A 19,214-nucleotide genomic window follows, 5' to 3' on the forward strand; every position below is an offset into this window, starting at 1 on the left:
GATTTTAGAAAGGAATTCTAGAAGGGAAAAACTGCTTTGCTGTTAAATTTTTATTACTTCTGCCTTTAGTTCTCCTCCCTTCCCCACCCCAACTCCTACCCACCCCTTCCTTCCATTCTAACTATGCAGACTAATTGGGGGATTGGACTACACAAAACAACTTGACATTATTTGTCTAAGGTCACTAACAGATACTATTATATACACTATTAGCCCACCCCCCCCACCCCTTTAAGTTTAGAAAATATGTTTTTGTATCTACCATATATATACCTTATAAAGAATCTTGTTGCCTAGCTACTATAGATCAGACCAACTAAAAGTAATTACCTGAAGGATTTACTATGATATTACTAATGTAGCTAGCCCTGAACTTTACTTAAGTTTTCTGTTTTCACAAATGACTAAATTTATCTATGTTTCTCTGCCACTCAAGTACAAAATTAACCCTGACCAAACTTAATAGAAATAGGTATATTAGAGATCACAAATTAACAGGTTAAGATAATAGATTAGGATAGCAAGTAATTTAAGTTAAAGTGTTTTGTCATCTTCAAACAGAACAAATTAAGTAAATTTCTGGGGAGTTGAGCAGTAGTATCACATTTAATCTTTACAATAATTATGTCTTCTTTCTCTGGTTCACAGAGAGCGTAGTGGATATATGGAACAGCATCCCCATGGAGGTGGTGGAGATGAGGACAGTATCTGAATTCATGAAAGAATGGGATTAATGCAGAGGATCTCTGAGAGAATGGGAGGGGTTATAAAGATGAATGGTTGGTGTGGATGGGCAGACTAGATAGGCCAAATGGTCTTTTTCTACCATCATGTTTCTATGTAATCTGGAATTGCCTCTGTTAACTGCATCAAACAATTATATATTAAGAAGGTGGTATATAAATTCTTCTAAATAAATACAATAAATAATTTTCCAGTGAGAAAATTGACCATTTAATCCTACTCTCTGTTTCCTGTCTTTTAACCAGTTTGTAATCCACGAAAGGACATTGCCTCCTATCCTATGACTTTTTAGTTTTCTTAGAAGCCTCTCATGAGGGACTTTGTCAAGCACCTTCTGAAAATCCAAATACACTATATCACCTTTATCCATATGTTTATTAACCCCTTCAAAAAATGAAGCAGATTTGTGAGGCAAGACTTCCCTTGGATAAATCTATACTGACTTTGTTCCATTAAACCATGTCTTTCTATATGCTCTGCGATTTTGATCTTTAGAATAGTTTCCACTATTTTTCCTGGTTCTGAAGGCAGGCTCACTGGTCTATAGTTTCCTGGATTACCCTGGAGTACTTTTTAAATATTAGGGTTACATTGGCCACCCTGTAGTCTTCAGGAACAATGGATGATTTTAATGATAGGTTACAAATTTTAACTAATAGGTCTGAAATTTCATTTTTTAGTTCCTTCAGAACCCTGGGATGTATACCATCTGGTCCAGGTGATTTGCTACTCTTTAGTTTGTCAATCTGACCTACTACATCTTCCAGATTCACAGTGATTTGGTTCAGTTCACCTGACTCATCACTCTTGAAAACCATCAATGGAACTGGTATCTCCCCAACATCCTTATTAGTAAATACAGAAGCAAAGAATTAATTTAGTCTTTCTGCAATGGCCTTATCTTCCCTAAGAGCCCCTTTAACCCCTCAGTCATCTAACGGTCCAACCAACTCCCTCACAGGTTCCTTGCTTTGGATATATTTTCAAAAGTTTTTATTATGAGTTTTTGCCTCTACGGCCAACTTCATTTCAAATTCTCTCTTAGTCTGCCTTAGCAATGTTTTACCCTTAACTTGGCAATACTTATGCTTTTTCCTATTTTCTTCAGATGGAACCTTCTTTCAATTTTTGAAGGATTTCTCTGGGTTAAAATAGCCTCTTTTACCTCACCTTTTAACCATGCCAGTAATCGTTTTTCCTTCCTTCCACCTTTCTTAATGCATGGAATACATGTGGACTGTGCTTCTAAGATTGTATTTTTAAACAATGTCCACACCTGTTGTACACTTTTAACCTTTGGAGCTGCACCTTTCAGTTCTTTTCTAACTATTTTCCTCATTTTAACAAAGTTTCCTTTTTGAAAATTTAGTGTTAGAGCTATAGATATATTGTCCCCCTTCCAGTCATTAGTTCAAATTTGATCATGTTATGATCAGTATTGCCAAATGGCCCCACACCATTACTTCTCTCACCAGATCCTGGTCTCCACTGAGAATTAGATCTAAAATTACTCCCTCTCTTGTCCATTCCTGAATCAATTGCTCCATAAAACTGTCATTTATTCCATATAGGAACTTTATCTCTTTAGCATGTCCTGATGTTTCACTCAATACTGGGATAATTGAAATCTCCGATTATTATTGCACTACCAATTTGGTTAGCTTCCCTAATTTCTCTTAGCATTTCACTGTCCGTCTCACCATCTTGGCCAGGTGGATAGTAGTATACACCTATTACTATAGTCTTCCCCAATACACAAGGGATTTCTACCCATAAAGATTTGATTGTGCAGTTAGTCTCTTGCAGGATCTTTATCCTGTTGGGACTCTATGCCATCCCAGATATAAAGCACTACCCCACCACCAAGTTGTTCCTCTCTATCATTGCGATCTAATTTGTTCCCCGTTATAGCACTATCCCATTGGTTATCCTCCTTCCACCATGTCTCTGAGATGCCAATTAAGTCTATGCCATCATTCACTGCTATACACTCTAACTCTCCCATCTTAATTCTTAGATTTCTGGCATTAGCAATCAAACATTTCAAAGTGTGTTTTTTGTTTGTACTAACATTCTGCTTTCCAGTTCTCAAGGATAATATGAAATCTTTTAGCTCAGGTGATTCTTTACTTATAAGCATATGGACTACTTTTCTTATTATTGGAACCTTTCTGTTGGGATGCCCTACAGAAAAGAAAATTAGCAGGTAAGGCCTAATTATACTGTCCTGCCAGCCCAGTCCATACCAGTAGGATGTACCAGAGCTGTACTTATCTCGGATGGGAGATGTCCAGAACTGCTTCCAGGACTCCTATAGGGAATTTCATCTCCCTACACTCATGGAGGCTTAATCTATAATGTCTTGTCAATGTGTGCACTGAGCCCCATGTGGTTGCCTTGCAGATGTCCATGGTAGCTCTATATTCCACCCAGGATGCTGCCTGCACCCTTGTAGAGTGCGCTCTCAAGCCCTCTGGCATAGGCCTATTTCCAGCATATATGCTAATGCTATGGCATCCTTGTTCCATCTAATAATTGATGCTTTGGATGCTGTTTCTCCTCTCCTTTCACCTGCGAATAAAATAAACAGCCTGTCTGATCTTCAGAAGTCATTCATTACCTTCAAGTATCTCTGCAGATGTCCAAAAATTTTAATTTTCTTCTTTTACCTACATATTCTGGCTTTCTAAACCCTGGCAGCATGATCACCTGATTGAGGTCAAATGCCAACACTACTTTTGGCAGGAATGACTGCACTGGTCTGATAGTCACCTTTTCACTTGAAAATAACCAATATTGGTCCCTGCATGAGAGAGCCTATAATTCTGAAATTCTTCTAGTCAAACAGATTGCTACTAACAAAACTGTCTTCAGCATCAGGTCCGTTACTGATATCCCCCTGAGGGGTTCAAATGGGGGTTCTCATTAGAGCCTTCAGGACCAGATTTAAATCCCATAGTGGCACTAATGGTTTGAGCAGTGGCCGTAAATGCTTTGCACCTCTAAGAAAGCGGAGGACATCAGGATGTGCCGCTATAGACCCAACTTTCAATAGGTCTCTTAGTAAGCAAGTGAGTTCGCTGTCAGGCCCTTCTCCAGCCCCTCTTGTAACAACTGTAGCACCAAAGCCATCTCTATCTTTTGGGGTTCCAACTATCTCTCAGATACTGCCTCTCAGATAATCTCAAGATTCTGCTGTATGTCAAGGACGGGAGAATTTTCCTGGCTTTTAATAGGGTTGTGATCATTTGGACTGAATATTCTTACTTTCTGAACCTGCTACTCTCAATAGCTAGGCCATAAGAGAGAACCTCTCTGGATTTTCAATGACTATTGGTTCCTGCTTCAAGTGAGTCTTTATCCCTTTGAGACTGATGGGGCTAGTCACCTTCAGTCTGACTAGATCCGCATAACATGGCTTTCTCCAATAGTCTGAGGCTATTAGTATCACTGGGCAAGGATGCTGTGCTATTCTTCTACCAATGTCTGCAGGTCACCTTTGGGTCAGTGCCTCTATCCCTCTGGATTCCGATACCCTTCTTCAACTGTAGGACTGTAGAACTGTTTTGCCTTGGTGTTCCTCTGTATAGCCATTAGGGTGCATCCCAAGTGCGGGCTATCTAGTTGAAGACCTCTTCTGACAGTTCCCACTGTCTTGGATCCAGTATCTGGCAGCTGAGAAAGTTGGCCTGAGTATGGACTGCTCCTGCTATATGGGCTGCTGAAATATCCTGTAGATATTCCTCTTCCATGATCACTACCTTGGCTGCTTCCCATGCTAGCTATGGGCTTCTTGTCCCCACTTGCCTGTTCACATATGCCACTGCTGTGGCATTATCTGTCAGCACCTTGATGGCCTTTCCCTTTAGCCTTAGCAGAAAGCACTCCAAGGCCAGCCTGATCGCCCTGGTCTTGAGATGATTAATTGAGTATAATACTTCCCTCTGTGACTGCTGCCCCTACCCTCTTGAACTCCCTCCCTTCAGATTTGAGACACCTCAAAGGCCCAAAGTCCTTTAAAAAAATCCCTCAAGACCCATCTTTTTAAGTTGGTATTTAACATTTCATAGACAACATTGTTTGTGATTTTTATGTTTTTATGTGACTAATACCTATGTATGTTTTTATTGTACCACACGTCCTGAGCTATGGAAGGGCAGGTAATAAATATTTTTAAATACATTTTAAAAATCTGTCCTTCTCAGTCCGCCCCCCACCCCTGACAATTTGCATCTGTTTTCACTGTTATCCATTGTAGGGGTACCAGCCTGGAACCTATGACAAAGCTGACTTCGGAAAGCCATCACTGAAGGATCCTCCTGGCCTGTACTGTCAAACATAAATTCTTGTCGAAATTCTAGCTTTGTAGAGACAACTTGGGTAGTAAAGCCTTTTGCCCATGGTAGCTGTTCGATCGATGCTACCATCGATTCCAGTACTTGCAGATATGACTATGCCTATGGGGAAGAGTGTGCCCATCCGTGCTCATATTTAGTGAAGCAGCTTGTTTATCCTGTCTTCGGTTAGATATTTATTGAACTGTGCCCTGAAGTACACTAATGTTCAGACAGGAGAGCATAACTCTTGGCCCTGTTTACAATCCAGCCCAAATTCTCAAGTACTTGAATTGCTCTCTCTGTCACTTGGCGACCCTCTTGGAAAGAATTGGCCCTTTTTAGCCAATCATCCAGATACGGATGTACACCGATATCCTCTTTGCGCAGGAAAGCTGCGACTTCCACCATTACTTTCGTGAATGTCTTTAGTTCTGTCGCCAGACTGAAGGGCAAGGCCTTGAACTGAAAATACTGCCCTATCTCGAAACGCTGGAAGCGCTGAAACTCCTCCTTGACTGTAATGTGGATACACCTCCGAAACATCTAGAGAGGACAGGAATTTGTTTCTCCCTACCACTGCTCTGACCATTTGCTAATGATTCCATGTGAAACCACGGTTCACTTTCTTCAAATCTAGCACTGACAGATAGATTCCTTCCTTCTTTGGAACATAAAATAAATTGAATATGTTCCTGTTCCTCTTTCTTGCCACAGTAGTGGTGTAATCGCTTGTAACTGGATCAGTCTGTCCAGTGTCTCTTGTTTGGCTTGTATGGTAATGAAAGGAAACCCTCCCTTATTGGGAATTTCAAAACTGGAGCATAATAGAATATAGGTGTAGTTACATAAAACTAGGAACCCAGATAGCACTGAGCTGGCTGAAATGCCCAAAGCATTAGCTCTGGGCTAGCTCTCCTGGAAAGAGATGATCCCCAGGAATATTAAGGCACCAGTTTAAGCCTGGCCAGAGCTGCACCCTGATATCATTTTATCACTCTCATGAGATTTCTTGTCCTCATAGCACTTCTTGAAAAGATATGTTTCCATGACCTTCAGTCACTTACATACTGTTTTGTTAATGTTTTCAGGTGTTATAAATATTTTACGATAAGCCACCATGAAAGACTTTGCTAAAATTCAGATCAAACTGGCATGCTCTTGAGATTGCTCACTAACTTAATCTGGACTCAATGGAGTCATTCTGAATTGTATCACCTAGTAACAATATATTTCAGAAACAATTTATAATTCAGCTTCCTATGCACTGCTTAATGGAAAGACTGTACTTCGACTATATATTCAGAGCTCACTTTCTTTTCCCTATATAGAAAGAAGCAGTGACATCTGATGCTGTAAAAAAAAAGTCAATGAATGATGAGAAAGCTTTCCTGACCATATTCTTGAAGATTTCATGGTCTTGACCAGTGATTTCATTTCCTCTGTGACTTTACACTATATATAGGCATATGCAAGGCACAAGTAATTATAAATCTGAAAGCAGCTTTGTTCAATTCAGAGCTAATTGTGGACAAAGACTCAGGGGTCAATAGGTTCCTAAATTTAGGATCTCAGCTTTTTTTTGACTAAGGCCTAGATTTTCTAACCTACAGCGGTGTCGTGAATCATGCAGTAGGGGGGCGAAGCAGGGGGGGGCGGGCGGGCCTGCGATAGCCGGCAGTGATCGCACCTCTGCGGTGCGATCACTGCCGGATTTCGCACGCAAAAAATCCCTTTTCGCGTGCGATCGCTTTGAAAAATGACCCCCTAAGGCCTGGATTTATCAAAACGCACTAAATATTGCCTTCAATAGAAAAAGGGGCATGTTTTATGGTAATAGGCAGTTTATTGCAATTTGCACTAATACCTATGTGAAGAGCTAAGTTACTGCAAATTGTGATAAATTTTTTGCACTTTGAGATAAGTGCCAGAATGTGGTATTTACTGAGAGAGAGAGAGAGAGAGAGAGAACAAACCTAGCCATAATGCCCTTACTAACAATACCCTCTGTAAAGACAGCTAAACTGGCACAAGTAAGGGAGAGAGCACTGTCATTAGCCGGCCCTATATTATGGAACTCAATGCCACCCGAAATTATGGAACTCAATGCCACCCGAAATAAGACTAATAATGGATCCAAAACTCTTCAAAAAAAGCTTAAAAACATGGCTTTTCAAAAAGGCCTTTCAAAGTGAGAATGGGAAATAGGTAGTACTAAGAAACAAGAAAAGGACTTATACGCACAAGCAAAAGTCACCTGAGAACATGTGTGTTTTTATTTTTATTTTATCACACTTAAGTATTAAGTTAAAGAATTACAGTATACCGCATCTACGGTTAGCCCATAAAGGGAATTTTAATACACTTTACATATAGCTTATAATATTGAATCATGTATCTGAACAACTGCGGCACCCCCCCTAGTTAAAATACAATCCATCTCGAATTTATTTATGTGCCTATTTGTAAACCGTTGTGATGGTGTATCACTAAACGACGGTATAGAAAAATGTTTAAATAAAATAAATAAATAAAAAATAAATAGGTATTTATATCCCTATAGGAAGCCCACCTAGTAACTCGAGGTGAGATTTAGGTATTAGTGTAGGGTTAGGGGCCACTTTGACATTCAAAGTGGGACATACAAACAGAACAGTGAAGATTTGATGACCCTCGGAGTGAGGACACTCACCCAAATATGAGATTTGTGCAATGTTCTCTCAACCTGTTCTGTTCGTACGTCTCACTTTGAATGTCAAAGTGGCCCCTAACCCCTACACTAATACCTAAACCTCACCTTGAGTTACTAGGTGGGCCTGTTGGATTCGTGGACCCTTGGGCCGATCGGAACCAGAGGAGAAGTTGCTGTAGATGGTGGCAGCAGTGGCCCCGACCGGGAGGCGGCAAAGACAGGCTCGGAACTGGCCGAAGGAGGAGCTCTGGAAGCCCTATGCGACCAAGGGCTTTGGCGAGGAAGGTGGAGACGACGGAGCCAGTCCAGTAGTGGGAGAATCTTCGCCCTGGAAGCTGATCCTCCCCCGAGAGGAGCTCGTAGGAGTTCAGCCGCTGGGACTTAGGAGATTCACCCTGGAAGCCGGAGTCCCCCCAGGAGGAGCCTGTAGGGACCCGGCCGCTGGGACTTAGGCGGACCCGCGAGGGCCGAGACGGATGAAGTCCAAGGTCAATTGCCGAAGGGTCGTCGCTCGCCAGTCCAGAGTCAGGAACCAAGGGATTACCGTAAGCCAGTGCGAGGTCAGGAGCCAAAGCGTCAACGTAAGCCGGTCCGGGGTCAGAAGCCAGAGGATCACCGTAAGCCGAACCGGGGTCAGAAGCCAGGGAAACGTCGTAAGCCAGTCCAGGGGTCAAGAGCCAGGAATCACCATCAGCCGAACCAGGATCAAGGATCAGGAAGCGCACGGGAGCTCAGGATGCAGCAACTGGAGTCAGGAGAACCTGGGAACCTCGTTGCAAGGCACTGGAGGAGCGCAGCTGCAGGGCTTAAGTAGCCCTGCAGCGTCTGACGTCACCGGAGGGAGAAGGCAAGTTTCCCGCGCCTGGCCCTTTAAATCTCGGGCCGAGACGCGCGCGTGCCCCTAGGGGGCGGAGCCAGCCGCGGCGAGACGCCGGCTGCTCCGGCGGCGCAGAGGCAGCGTGGTAGAAGCAGGGGCAGGCCCGGGCGCCGCGTGGGAACGCCAGGAGTGCGGCGGCAAGAGCCCCCGGAGGCCCGGGGAGGGCCGAGGAGACCCGGAAGCCCGCGGAGGTAGGCAGAGCGGCCGGGGCTGACCCAGAGCCGCAACAGGGCCTCCCATAGGGATCTCTCTCTCTCTCAGTAAACATGGTCCCCCCAGTGGTTATATGTAGGAAATACCACATTCTGGCACATATCTCAAAGTGTGAAAAGATTATCACAAATTGAGATACAGTGCCTATTACCATAAAACATGCCCCTTTTTCTATCGCAGGCGATATTTAGTGCATTTTGATAAATCCAGGCCTAAGTTAGGTACCTAGTGCTGAAATAAAGTGCTAAATACCTAAGTTCTGATATTCACAAAAGGCTGAGCGCCTAAATTTAGGCCTGCTATTCATTTGACTAGATTTAGGGTCTTAAATGAGGTTCCTGGTTCTAAATTCAGTGCTAAGCTCCTAATTGTGTTTCCCCAACTAATTCCTCCCCTGAAGCCACTCACATTTTGTGCTCCTAAATTTAAGTTCTTAATTAAACTAGAGGCCTAAATTTTGGCAGTCAACCTTAGTACATTTTCAAAAGGGCCAATCTAGGAGCCTAGCTTCAAAAGTTAGGACATCCGTGTTAAACATGGCTAACTTTAGGTCAGCTCTTTTGCCCGACCAGACTTAGGGCCTGATTCACTAAGGCTTTTTTCCCATTCTATGTCTATGAGAAAACAGCTTAGTGAATCAGGCCCTTAGTCGGCTAAGTCAACTTCTCCCGTTTACGCCCATGGAATGTATCTAACTTATCCAACTAAATTCTAGCCACTTAACTTATTATCCGGCTAGATTTTAGCTGGGTATGTGCCAAATATTCAATTAGCTGGCTAAATACTTTTGAATATGGAACTCTAGGAATCTAAACCCTAATTTTTCCTCACCTTAACTATGCCCCTGCAACCACCCAATTTTAGGCCCCTACATTTAGGCACCTAATGAAACTAGGAACCTAAATTTAGGCATTCAGTCCCGGTAAATTTTCAAAAGGGCTAATTTAAGAGCCTTACTCCCAAAATTAGGCACCTAAACCCTTCGAAAATTTACCTTTCAGTTTTTAATTTGCCTCATAACTATATAGACATTGGCTCAACTAGATCACATTAATGAAGATTATAGGCACAGGGAGCTTGTTATATTACCTCTGAATATACATTCATATGTCAAAGTAGTCAGCTTTGAACCAGTCATCTCAGGCGCATTCACAATGAGTGCTGTGTAAATTAATTTCTGGGCTGAAGCTACCTATTTGTATACATATGTTTCAATGTAAAAGATGTACATATTCTTAGAATGTTATATTTATAATCTACATACACATACATTTTATGCTATCTCTGGGCTTCATTTACCTAAATGTGGGCTTTCCTCCAAATGACATCAAGCACATCTAGAACAGGAGCGGTGGAAAAGCACAAAGAGCACGTTCAGACTGATGTCCATACAGAGAAAAAGCACAAAGCCAAGAATGGATGCCCACGCTTCAAAAGTAAACATCTTTTTTTTTTTTTTCTAAAACTGTTTCTGCCATGTTACTCCTTAGGAATAGGGCAATGGGGTTTTCTGCCTTATAAAAAAAAAAAAAGTTACATTTCCTAAAAGAAATTATGCAACAGTGTAAAAATGGATGACACATCTCCGCAGTGTACTTTGGAGATCACAGGTTTGATAAAATGTCAGTTAAAAAAAAATCAAGGTGACAAATACAGCTTGCTGCCTTTTGTATGCTCACAAACACACAAACTACACAGAAGATTTGAAACACCAAGCCACAGCAGCAAAATAAATAAAGAAAATACAAATGGTAGCAAAACAAAGACAATAAATAATTGCATCACAACGCCTGGGCTGCCCTTTACACACCTTATCTTCTCAGACAGAATGGGCAGAATCCTTCTTTGTACTGTGACAGAACACGTTATTTCAAAGGAGGTGGGGGGGGGGGGAGTATCTGATAATCTAGCAAGAAAATAACACGGCACCCTGCCTTAGGAAAAAAAAATATAGAAAAATTCAATAATATCGTGAGCTGAAATTATTTTGAAATATGCACTGTTGTGTATAATCATGAAAACAATACATAAAAGAGCATGATCAGTGTAGAATTAAATGTGTGCTCAAAGTGAATGGATGACAGAAAATGGAAGATAAACATCGTGTGTGTGTGTACTTTAGTGTGAGGGGTGTTGACTGTGGTGCACGAGGACAGTAAGGTGTTGAAGCATAAGATAGTACAAGGTATTGTTGCAAAGGCAGCGCAGGAATGGATACATGTAGGTGTCTGGAAAATGTATTGACTGAAATAGCAAGATTAGTAGTCAAAAATCACCCTTCAAAAGCATTATCATCAGTGCTTGTGCAATGAGTGGAACATGAAACTGTAACAAACGTTAGTGTGAGTACAGCCTGAAGAGATGAAGGTAGGGTATGACTGAGCTGAAGCAGATGTGAGAAGAGTCAAAGCAGAGGAGAAGGCGGAGGAGCAGGGAGGAGGGAAAAGGAAGTGTACAGAGAAAATGAGCATAAGATTTGTGGGATAAAAGGAGTGATTTTGTGATGGCTGAAAGAATGTAGCCAATATTCAAATGTGATAGCTCTGGGATATCTAGCATAATGTTAATGAGGAGATTGAAGGAAAAGAAGGAAGGGAGTAATTAAAGGAAAGAGCTTCTCTAAACAAGTCTAAATGTAGCAACAGCTTTCTAAAGCGTGCCCAAAAAGGGACATTTTAAAATATCAGGGTGTGTACGTAAATTAAAAAGAGGAGTAGGCAACTTAATCCCTTGAGGGCCACAAACGGGCCTGGCTTTCAGAGAATCATGATTAGCAATTTAATTGGATTCTTATACCAAATATATCTCATGAATAATCACTCTGAATATCCAGAAAACCAGACCTATTTCCAGCTCTCAAGGACCGCAGTTGCCAACCCCGGATCTCGAGTATGAGAAGAGGAAGGACTGGAGTCATAAGTGGGTCCGATTTTCAGAATATCCACAATGAACTATGACATAATCTGCATACATTCTGTTTAAGAGCCAGATTAATTTTCATCACTTGGTTACCCTGAAAACCCGATTTGTTTGTGGCCCTTGAGGGCCGGAGTTACGCACCCCTCCTTAAGCGCGAGAGAAAGTTAGTTGAGGAAATTCAGACAAAAGATTTTGAAAGTTAAAACACTCCCACTGAAAAGACTGGAGTTGCACTGCAATGACAGCTGTCCGAGTAACAGTCATTCCTGCCCAAGTATATTCCTGTACGAGGTCACCAGCAGACATGTAAAAGGTATACTGAAATTTGTTTGAGTCAGTTTTAAAATCAGAGGCTGGTCTGGGGGCGGAGAACAGGGCGTTACAGGAGTACCTTCCGGGACCCTCCCCCATTATAAGGTGCTGGACAAATCTCTCTCTTTCCGAGGCGAACAGCCCATTTTACCACCCAATCGCCTGCTATTCATCCCTTTCAGATAAATATACCATGGGTAAATTGAGCCCTCTGTGTTTTTCTTCATGTTTGTGGGACAGACCTGGCAGTGCTTCGGCTACCTGCCGAATCTTGTCAAAAGGGCCAGAGCCTCCTAACAGGCCATAGAAGGAAGTTAGAGAGTAGCCAGGGAAACAGTTCTCAGAAGGAGTACTAATATGGAGGTCAGTAACTTACGTTTCCTTCATTAGGCTGCATAGAGGCTGATAACTAGGGACTTATTCAACTAAGCGGCAGCCACTGAATAGCTGGCTATGTTCAGCAGCTACCACTTATCTTGCTAGTAGATAGCTGGATATCTTGGGGGCAGGCAATGGGAGGATCAAGGTGGGGCAACTTTATCTGGTTATCTTAACTGGATCAGTACCTATATTCAGACTTATCCGGTTAAATTAACCGAATAAATTAGACCTGTTCAATAGCAAGTCTAAAGTTATCCAGTCATAACTTATCCGGCTAACTAGAACTTCTCCAGTTATATTCAGCAGCATAGCCGCGCTGCTGAATATCTATTCTAAGTCATATCCGGATAACTTGAGATAACCAGATCTCGTTGAATATCGGGCCCCATAGTTTTCGGTCAACTGAGAAGAAATGCTGCTAATAGAATACCAGCCTCATGTACTTCATCCAAAAACAACAGGCTCTAGCAAGATGTCAGCATGCCCCAAGAATCTGCTACAACTGTTCAACAACTGATGCATAAGCGCTCTACAGCCATGAATATTTTGTTTTAAAATGTATCACTTTCCACTACTGCTGTTAATTAAACTCCTTAAATTATACCCATCGCATCTCTTTAGCAGCCAGCTGCTTCACCCAAAGCCGCACTCCCTTTGGTGCTGACCATGTGAAGAACAAACCACACCGTCTCCTGCTGCTTCCTCTTCTGAAGCAAAGGATGAGTAATTCTGAGATTTCAGTTATGCCAACGGAAAATACGTGTTCAAAGAGGATAAAAATAATGCCTGTGTGTGTGTGTGTAGGGGGGGGAATTATTTTAATCCATGAAATATGAATATTGAGTGATTAGACAGAAGCAAATTCAATTTCTTCTACCAACTGCCATCTGTGATTGAAGTATTTTAATAGCGTCTCTAAATATACACACCAGACAGCTGAAATTCATTTAGATGTTATATAACAACTTTACCTGTGACACACAAATAACTCTTTTAGCAAATCAGGATGGCTGAGAACCACAGAGGAAGACAAGAGAAACCTGTCTACAAGCTTTCGAATTTCTAGGGTGGGCAGCTGGGATATATTCTTAGCAATGTGTACAGAAATAACTGGGCAGGCATGCCAGTCAATTGAGCTGTTTCTGCCATGATCTATTATGTTACTATATATTCTTTATCTTTTGCTGAACTGCCCATCTGCTTGCAGATTTAGGACTTATTTAAAAGGGCATTCACTCGTTTATGTGCATACAGGTTTTTGGGGGTTTTTTTCCTTTGCTGCTGCGTGAAAGAATTGAGTCTATGTACTAAACAAGCGTATGAAAATTGGCGTGTTTTTCTCCCCCCCCCCCCCCCCCCCCCCCCCCGGTGTTCAGCACATTAGGTTTTAACCCTCAATGTTCCAAAATGATGATGTACAGAATGCATTTGTGCTCTATGGGCCATGTTTAAAAGGAATGCAGCCCCTGGAGCTACTCGGCTCAAAAATTAAAGGGGCCGATTATTCAGAAACAACTGCTTCCAACCAAACCCCTCCAAGTTCTGATCATTCCCCTTCTCCCCCTCCCCCCTTTCCCCCCACTTCCAAAACAACTGCCTACCCTGGGCAATACTGAAGGAGAGTCTTACCTCCTTCTGGCTGAGCCTCAAGTGTTGATCTGGGGCTGCCTCTTGTGGCACCACTAGGTGGTGCTAGATCAACATGAAATCAAGCCAGTAGGAAGTAAGAGGCTCTCCTGCTGGCTCAACCTAGGGCATTGCCAGCACAACAAAAGTACTTAGAAGTGTGTAAGGGAAGTTGGAGGGGGAAGGGGGAGGGTGTCTTTGGGGTGGCTGGAGAATGGATGCCCTAGGGGTGAGATCTGAACAGAGCAGGGTTTAAATGGGAGAACATAGCAAGTGGGGGGCAGGCCCAGAACATGGCTTCCCCCATTTCAAAACTGCTAATATGCAAGCAGGGTCAGGGCGTTAGCAGTTGACCAGCACCCCAGACCAGGAGCTAAATTTCATTGACTAACAGTGCATGAAACTGGGGCCTTAATAAATAGCATGCTATTTTTATGTTTTGCATGCAGGCATTAAGATTTGTTCCCATCCATGCTAAATATAAACAGATTTGCCCTGCATTAGGGGCTTAGTAAACTGTACTACTGAACACACATACTAATGAAGGTTAGTACACACATTAAGCAAATTGTGCTTTTAGTTCATTGGCTGAATAGTTTAAGTAGATTCGTGCTTGTAAGGGATGTTCTTTTAAATAATAATCTTCTCTGCATTTCAGCTCCTTGAACAATTTACTTTTCCTTTTTTTTTTACAGGACCCTTCGATATTTTTGCATTCAGTTTGGTGATCAAATGCTAAACAAGCAAATGAGCAGGCTCAGTTTAACGATGCAGTTGCTTCTGGCAGCTCAGAAATTCACAGCACCGCTGACTGCTTTCTTTTATAGCTGGCACTCTTTGGAAAAGCCTCCTATCTATTCCTTATTCCCCCGTTTAGTGCCACTCACCGTAGTGAAAGCCCAACAAAAAAGCTTCGGAGGTTTTTTAAGCCGTAGTAGCACATTGCAATTAAGAGCCAAAAGTACTGTCATTTAAGCTGAAAAGTTAAATCATTTTTTTTTTATGAAGACGCTCGCAGCAAGTTTTACTCATCGAACAATAAAACGAAGTCAAATATCTGCGTCCACTAATGTCCAGTTATTCAAATCAGAACTCCATTTACCAAAAAAAAAAAAAAAAAAGAAAACAGGGGAGGGGGGAAGTGAAAAGAGAAGGGGAACTTACAGTGACACCACCCTAGATGACAGCACCAGTGAAGCCTGAAGCACTTGCCGTGGCTGTGAGTGGCGCAAATGGAGAGGCCGTCGCAAGGCTGGAAATCCGGTCTGCCCGCACAGCTGCGAGCCAGCGCCTGAGCCTCGTCCACTTTCTCGCTCTTCAGCCCCTTGGGGAGCGCTGCCGCCGTCATCGCCTCGAGCGAGGTCGGGGAGGGGGGCCCCCGAGGGCGAGCGGAGGAAGCCACCGGGGCGAACGGCAGGCAGGGAGAGTCCTTGGCGGGGAGGGGGGGGGGGGGGGGAGGAAAGCCCTGCTGCCCGATCTGGGGAGAGAGAGAGAAAAGAGCTCTGTCACCCGAAGAGCAGAGGAAATCCCACCCATAAAAAAAAATGTATATATATAAATAAATAAATACAAATATTCGACGCACGCAGCCTGCTTAGGTCTGGAGGGGAAGTGGCCTCGCCACGCTAAAAGAAACCTTTCCGATCCCCCTTTCTTTCTCTGCGCCCGGGACTCGGATTCAGGAAATACCACAGGCTGGGGCACAAGAAGGATGGAAGGGAAACTTCGGACTGGAAAAGGCCGGGCAAAGATTCGAACCCGCTGACGATAACTTCGGGAAAGCCAAGAGCCTTGCAGGACCAGCTGGAACTGACACCCATTTAGCTGAGAGTGCAAAAGGTCCCCCTCTTCCTACAATACTAAAAAGTGGATCAGCTCTGGATGTAAGGAGGACGGTAATAAAAAAAAAAGAGAAGAAAAAACAAAACAGAAGGCTATTGTGTCTGGATTTCTTTCATCTCGACCAATCCAGAAATAGAAAAATATCGAAAAATCATAATTCTTCCTTTTGTCAAAATGTACTTCTAGCTAGGCTTCTATCAGACAGGTGTGATCCCCCTCTGAGGTATTTAACTTCACCAGGATCCAGGGAAGGCAGGTCATCCTAGAAGAAACAATTCTATTAATCCTGCAGGGTTGCAAATCTGAAAAAGAGGGACGGGGGACAGTTTCCCAAAGCACACCCAGTACCACACCCTGGACACGACTCCTGGGTTTCATGGGCAGCAAAGTACCCCACTCCTCAAAGGAGATCAAATCACACTGACTACACTGGGCAAGACATAAATAAGGCAGGTATTTAGGAGGAAAAAGGAAGGTAATAGCGCAGGGAAATTGGTAAAGATATGGCAAACACGGTATATAAACTATTACAATATACTTAAGTTTCCTAAAAAAAATTATATATATACTTAAACAATTTTTTAAACAATTAGGCAGCAGTTATATCTATGTAGCACATGCTGGGTACCCAGAAATGTAGTCTGAAATCTCTGAATGTACACATAACACGCACACAAACCCAATGGAGCCCGTACTGATCTCTACAGAGACAGTAAACAAACTGCTCGATACAGGCTGTGAGCAACTTTCCGTCTCCTTACAAAATCCTCCCACTTCCCTACCCTCTGGTTTACAGTCCCTCCTAGCGAGCATACACTCTGGACTCCTTTTCTGCAGATCTGGAAACCAATGGAGCGGCCTTTCACAGCGCAAGACCGTTAGCCAGGTTTACACCTTCTGTACCAGGGGGTCCTAACTTTCCTTCTCCGAGCTGTGCCTTTAACTCAAGCAGGAATGGGAGAGAGAAAAAAACATTTAAAAAACCCACGCACGCACTCAAATCTTTCTTCTCTCAGTGCGCTCCTCAGAAGTCTCAGTTCACTTATCTCAGTTTCCCACAGAGGCAGATGCCAGGATTCAGCTTCACATTCCCGTCAGGGGCTGCTTGTGGCTTCAGGCCACTCACAGTCTCGGTCTCTGGACGCCTGGAAACAGGCGTGCACCGCTCTTCCCGGCTTTCTACAGCAACCGCGTCTCTCCTTGCCCTCGGCTTAGCTCCACATCAGAACTAGGGGATTCCACACAGCTCAGGCAACTCATGAGCAAAAAAAAAAAAAAAAAAAAAAAATCGCGCTTCTTTTTTCCCCTGTCTCCCTCCTGGTTGGTCCGTCGGTCTCCAGCTCATCCCGGGTGGCTTCTCCGTCCCCATTGGCTCCCCATGTCAGATGCTTTCCACCTCTCTCTTCAGATTACTTCACGGCACAGGGAAGTGTGTGAGCAGCCCCGGCCGTCCCTTGCCAGGGCTATAGTTTCACCAATCCCCTTTTCCCCTTTTCCTATTTTTATGCATTTTATTTTTAGTTTTTCTCTTTGCGCCTCCCCAGCGTGGAATTTTCAAGCTCTGCATAACAACTGCATGAGGTGTTGGCGCACAATTCGTTTTTGGACGGATATGTTTCTCTCAGTGTGGTACCCCATGGGAGGTGGGACGACAGTTGTGGTCTGACTTAGCTCATTGGCTGGAGGAGCAGGGCTAAACTGCCTTCGGCCGCTCCGCCCCGGAGCCTGCCTTAAAATAAAATCGTGCTAACTTGTTTACCCTTCAGTTCTTGGTGCTGCGGAAACACGGCTTTCCAGCTGCTGCGGAAGCCCTTGGAGGGAGGGTGGGTTTCCTAGCCGCCAGCTGGCTTTCTAACTTCCTTGCTGCTTCCCCAGGTTTTCCCTGCTGCTGCTGCTGGCAAAACTCTTTGGTTCGCTCCTTCCCTCTTGGGCTCTTGCTGCTCAGGACGGTTTGGGCTCAGCAGCTGGATCCCCGCTGTTCTAGAAAGGTAAACATTTTCCATCACCCCCCCCCCCCCCCCCCCCCCTTACTAAGGATGCCTTTCTGAGAGTAGCAGTGACTGCTGGAAGAGCCTTTTCTTCACCTGGGAGGAGACAGAGTGACAGCTGAGGATTTTTCTTTCCCTCAGGAAAAGTGCTTTCTTACCTCTTCCCTCCTCTTGAAGCAGGAAAAGCCATGCCATTTTCGTTTCAATTCTTTCATTCCTTCTTTTTTTTTTTTTGCTCCTAATTAAGCCTTACCTCCCCCCCCCCCCTCCCCTTGCTTAGATACCAACACAAACTTTTATCTTACCTCTCATGTTAACCTTGCTCAGACTCAGAGAGGGCTCTCCTTATCCAGAGGGGTTTTGTGTGTGTACAGTATGTACCTCCCCTTCCCCACTACTGGCTGAAATATGACAGGATAGCAATAGTCTATTTTTTTTACTCCTTTTAAAACCATTTTTCATTATTTGTCCCTTTCCCCCTTCCCTGTATGTGCTGCCTGCCTACAATTTCTAGACAGGAATAGTTTTTTTTTCCTTTTTCTCTACACCTGCTTCTATTCCCTCATTAAAACTGTCTACAGTTAAGATATGCTCAGTTTGTTTTGTCTCCCAAGTGTTCCCTGACTGCCAAGAAAGTGAGGACCAGCCTCTTCTCTAACCCCTCCCCCTCCCCCTCCCTTTTATTTTTTATTCCCTCTGAATACACTTTCATAATATCAATCCATGGTACGCAAAGCTCCTCAGTCACAACTCACTTCTCATAAAGGAGCATTATTGCGCACCAGGAAAAGCATGGCACACAAGAGCAAAAGGAAGGCAGTTGATAAATCTAAATTCCCCCTGCATAGAAGGTGTTGAAAACCTGCGCATATATCATCAATCCACAGGCTTCGACCTGCACACGCCTAATCGCAGGGGTGCAGGTCAACACCTCCCATATCATACCAACACAGCTGCTTCCAGCACCCCCAGCTGAAAGGGGAAGCCAGTATGCTGCCACCTCCTCCCTCCATCAGTTGCAACACTCATAGGCCCTTTCTCCTTTAGTGAAACTTCAGCTGCCGACCTTGTCCATGCTGTATCCGCTCCAGGAGGCACCCCAATTACCCTCAAAATCTCGAGGCCCCAAGAAAACAGTTTACCTATGTTCGAAGGAACCCGGTACACCATAATATCGATAGGGAGGACTGCTGAAGACCTTCAAGAATACATTACTCCTATGCCAGGGGGGAGCCCAACCAATCATGACCTTGACAGTCTACTGCTAAATCTCCAAGTGCCACGCT

At 43.6% G+C, this 19,214-nt stretch overlaps 1 protein-coding gene across 1 annotated transcript in view; it reads right to left on the reverse strand.

Moving 5' to 3' along the window:
* The window catches only part of C6H3orf70 (chromosome 6 C3orf70 homolog), a 132,485-nt gene extending 114,963 nt beyond the window's left edge, over positions 1–17,522 (reverse strand). Inside the window, exons 1-2 of the mRNA XM_029606201.1 lie at positions 16,937–17,522; positions 15,263–15,575 (exon numbers count right to left, since the gene is read on the reverse strand). Coding sequence (XP_029462061.1) covers positions 15,263–15,446 — 184 coding nt within the window. The 5' untranslated portion in view covers positions 15,447–15,575; positions 16,937–17,522. The remainder of the gene's footprint in view (positions 1–15,262; positions 15,576–16,936) is intronic.
* Between the last annotated feature and the right edge of the window lie 1,692 nt (positions 17,523–19,214).

Source organism: Rhinatrema bivittatum, chromosome 6 (assembly GCF_901001135.1).
Source record: "Rhinatrema bivittatum chromosome 6, aRhiBiv1.1, whole genome shotgun sequence".
In the NCBI taxonomy this organism is placed as follows: domain Eukaryota; kingdom Metazoa; phylum Chordata; class Amphibia; order Gymnophiona; family Rhinatrematidae; genus Rhinatrema; species Rhinatrema bivittatum.